The sequence below is a fragment of the Myotis davidii genome, unplaced genomic scaffold (genome assembly GCF_000327345.1).
Source record: "Myotis davidii unplaced genomic scaffold, ASM32734v1 scaffold299, whole genome shotgun sequence".
In the NCBI taxonomy this organism is placed as follows: domain Eukaryota; kingdom Metazoa; phylum Chordata; class Mammalia; order Chiroptera; family Vespertilionidae; genus Myotis; species Myotis davidii.
In genome coordinates this window covers 8,160,144-8,163,567 of record NW_006293088.1, presented here as the reverse complement: position 1 = coordinate 8,163,567, position 3,424 = coordinate 8,160,144, and the positions used below count along the sequence as shown (strand labels likewise).

Genomic DNA, 3,424 nt, shown 5'->3' with positions numbered 1-3,424 from the left:
CACGCGTGGGGCACCGGCCAGCTGTCAAAGGGAGTGAGTGACGGGAACACACGCGGCTGGATCTCAGGGGTGTTGAGTGAAAAAGGTCCATCGCAAAAGGCTGTGTATTCCCGACCCATTTCTATGTTATGTGACTCCATGAGCGTAACATTCTCAAAGAGACAGATTGTAAAGATAGAACACGGGTTCGAGGTTGCCGGGGTGAGAGGGTAGGGGCGAGGGGGTGGGGGTGTGAAGGCCGAGCAGAGGGAGATCTTTGTGCTCAGGGAATAGTTCTGTGGTTTTTTATGGTTTTTTTAAAAAAATATATATGCTTATTGATTTCAGAGAGGAAGGGAGAGGGAGGGAGAGAGAGAAACATCAATGATGAGAGAGAATCATGGATTGGCTGCCTCCTGCACGCCCCGCAATCTGGATCAGAGGTCAACCCTCAGCCACTGAGCCACGCCGGCTGGGCTAGTTCCGTGTTTTGGTTGCACTGGTGGCTATACCAGTCCACACAAGTGATCAAATGACATCCAAGGACATACACGCAGCCCGGGCAGGGTGGCTCGGTTGGTTGGAGCATCATCCTGTCCACCAACAGGCCACGGTTCCATTCCCGGCCGGGGCACCTAGGTTGCCGGTCCCCTCTGTGGCCGGGACACGTAGGGGAGCCAACCGATAGATGTTTCTCTCTCATGTTAATGTGTCCCCCTCTCTCCCTTTCTCTCTCCCTAAAAAATCAATAAAAACATAGATGAGAATCAATAAAAACACAGAGGTGAGGATTTAAAACACAAAACAACTGTCCACACACAAGGCACCACGGCCCCTTGCCCGGCCTGACCTCGTGCTGTGGTTACAGCGAACGCGACCCATGACTTTCCTGCTCACAACTTCCTGTGAACCTGCAGTTATTTCAAAATAGAACATTTCTAAAAATAACCGAAAGCTCTCAAAAAATGGAATACGGTTCCATTGCAACTCACTCATTACTCATAAGCACTTTTGAAAACCATTGAATACAGGACTGTGTTGCTGGGTGGGCAAGGATGGAAAGATTCGTTCTTTCTGTGAGAGGTTTCGGTGAGAGCTGAGAGTTTGAAATCAAAGGTGTGGACCTCAGAAAGCGAAGCCGGAGCAACCCGTGGGGTGGGGGGAGAGGGCGGGTGCCGGCAGCCCACGCGCGGCCCACGGAGGCCTCCGCGCGGTAATGAGGCAAGGACACCCCCCCACCCCAACAGAAAGGTGCTCAAAGGACTTGGTGGGGCTCTTCGCAGAGGAGGAAATCCCAATGGCCAACATCACATGAAAAAAGTCCCATCTCACTAGAAATCAGGGAAATGCAAATTAAAACCACAGCGAAATCTATCCGCCCACCAGAGAGAGGAAAGAGAACGCCAAGGGTAGCCAGGATGGGGCAGCAGGTGCTGTCGTCCGCTGCTGGGCGCGTGTGAACGGCCCTGCCGTCTGGAAAACACAGGACCCAGCAATGAGCTCTCTGGATTAAAACAACACAGAAACCCGTGCTACGTGCGCTGAGGAAATAGAAACGTTGGAACCCCATTTTTTATGAATTTTAATGTAAATATCTGAGATGCAGGATGGTCTTAGGCGACCCCTGTGAAAGGGTCGTTCGACTGCAAAGGGGTCGTGACCCACAGGTTGAGAACCGCTGCTCTAGATTAAAACAACAGCAACACAGAAACCCGTGCTACATGCGCTGAGAAAATAGAAACGTTGGAACCCCACTGTCTGAAATAGCCCCAAACTGGAAAGGACCCAGGTGCCCATCCGTGTCTGAAGGATCAAACGGACGGTGAGGTAGTCACTCAATAGAAGAGCATCCGGAATAGAAGTCAGAGCAGGTAAATGCAGCGGGTGGATCGTAAGGATGCAACGCTGCCTGGAAGAAGTGGGGTACGGAATAGATACGGGGAGCTGCCTGGAAGAAGGCGGACACGGAATAGATATGGAGAGCTGCCTGGAAGAAGGCGGACACGGAATAGATGCGGGAATGCGGAACGGACACCGGCCGCTTCCCTCGGAGGTGACAAGCTCACAGACGGCCTGACAGAACTGCTGCTCCGAGCAAAGCTATAAAGACGAGCAAGGAAGTGACCGCTGTGACTTGCAGCCGAGGCTGGCACCGGTGGGAGGGGGGCCTCGTCGGCAAGGACAGGCAGGGCCTGGGGTCGGGGGGCGGTAGTGACCCTGTTTCCCCGCCGGCTGGGTGACGCGGGCGTTCATGCTACAATCCGTGAAGCTGTATTTCCCCCGTGTGCTCTGTTGCACGATGTAAAAACAGTTTTGTATCGTTTTCAAATGCCCTTCAGACAAGTTGGTGTCGTGCGCCTTTAGAGAAGACTTTGCCGACACCGTCCCTCCCAAACTTGGAACATTCTGGGCTACAGCGCCCGCCGTCCTCTCGGGCCACTGCCCGCTCCGCCGAACCCCTCTGCCAAACCTAGCCTGCATCTCTGGTTCTGTCCTCCCTGAGGACAAACTCCAGGCCCCATCTATAAGCTTAAAAAAATTATGAATATTTTCTAATTGAGAGAGAGAGAGAGGAAGGGAGAGGGAGAGAGAAACACGGATGAGAGAGAAACATCGATTGGCTGCCTCCTGCACGCCCCCTGCTGGGGACTGAGCCTGAAACCTGGACGCGTGCGCTGACCAGGAACCGAATCAGAGACCTCGTGGTGCATGGGGCGATGCTCAACCCACTGAGCCACACTGGCTGGGCTATCCCTTTCTTTGAGTAAATACTAAGAGGTTCCATTTCGTGAGTGCTGGCTCTTGCCAAGTTCCATATAGAAATATTCTCTTAGTTCAGTGCAGGAAAGTTCCTCACGTCATCCGTACTGCTGACGTCAAGTCCTGGTCATTCAAAGCGCTCGGACCCTCCAGGGGCTCTGTGCCTCCTGACCTCGCAGGGCTGCCTCAGGTTAAGGTCATTGCCAGCCCGAGGGGCAGGGCTGAGGGGGCAAAGGTTACTTTCTGATTCCTCCTGGCAGGTGCCCTGTGTGCACAGCTGTGCACACATACGCGCTCAGAGCCACCCGGGACTGCACATGCTGACCCTGTCGCTCCGCTAGGGCCCGGGGGTGACCTTCTGCTCCTGCCCACTCCGCCCCTCCACGCTGTGGACATGTGGGCCCGGGTAGCTCTGAGCTGTGGGGCCCGCCTGTGCCCCCACTGACCACCCACTAGATGCCAGCACGTCCCCCACCCCTACCCCCCAGGAGGTGAAGCCCAGACTGCCTCCGGGTGTTGCCCACTGTCCCCTCGGGGGCCACACTGCCCGCTGATCGCCGCGGGCTGTTCTAACCCGCTTCTAGAGCTCGGTCCCCTCCTCCCTTCCTCCCGGGAAAGCCTCCCTCCGGCTCCGGGCTGACCCCCGGGGTCCGCTTACGCTGCTTGAGGATGGACAGGAGTTTCC

At 55.3% G+C, this 3,424-nt stretch overlaps 1 protein-coding gene across 1 annotated transcript in view; it reads right to left on the bottom strand.

Moving 5' to 3' along the window:
* TNFRSF9 (tumor necrosis factor receptor superfamily member 9) overlaps nt 1–3,424 on the bottom strand; it is a 13,316-nt gene that overhangs the window by 3,740 nt on the left and 6,152 nt on the right. The window contains exon 5 of the mRNA XM_015565946.1: nt 3,398–3,422. Coding sequence (XP_015421432.1) covers nt 3,398–3,422 — 25 coding nt within the window. The remainder of the gene's footprint in view (nt 1–3,397; nt 3,423–3,424) is intronic.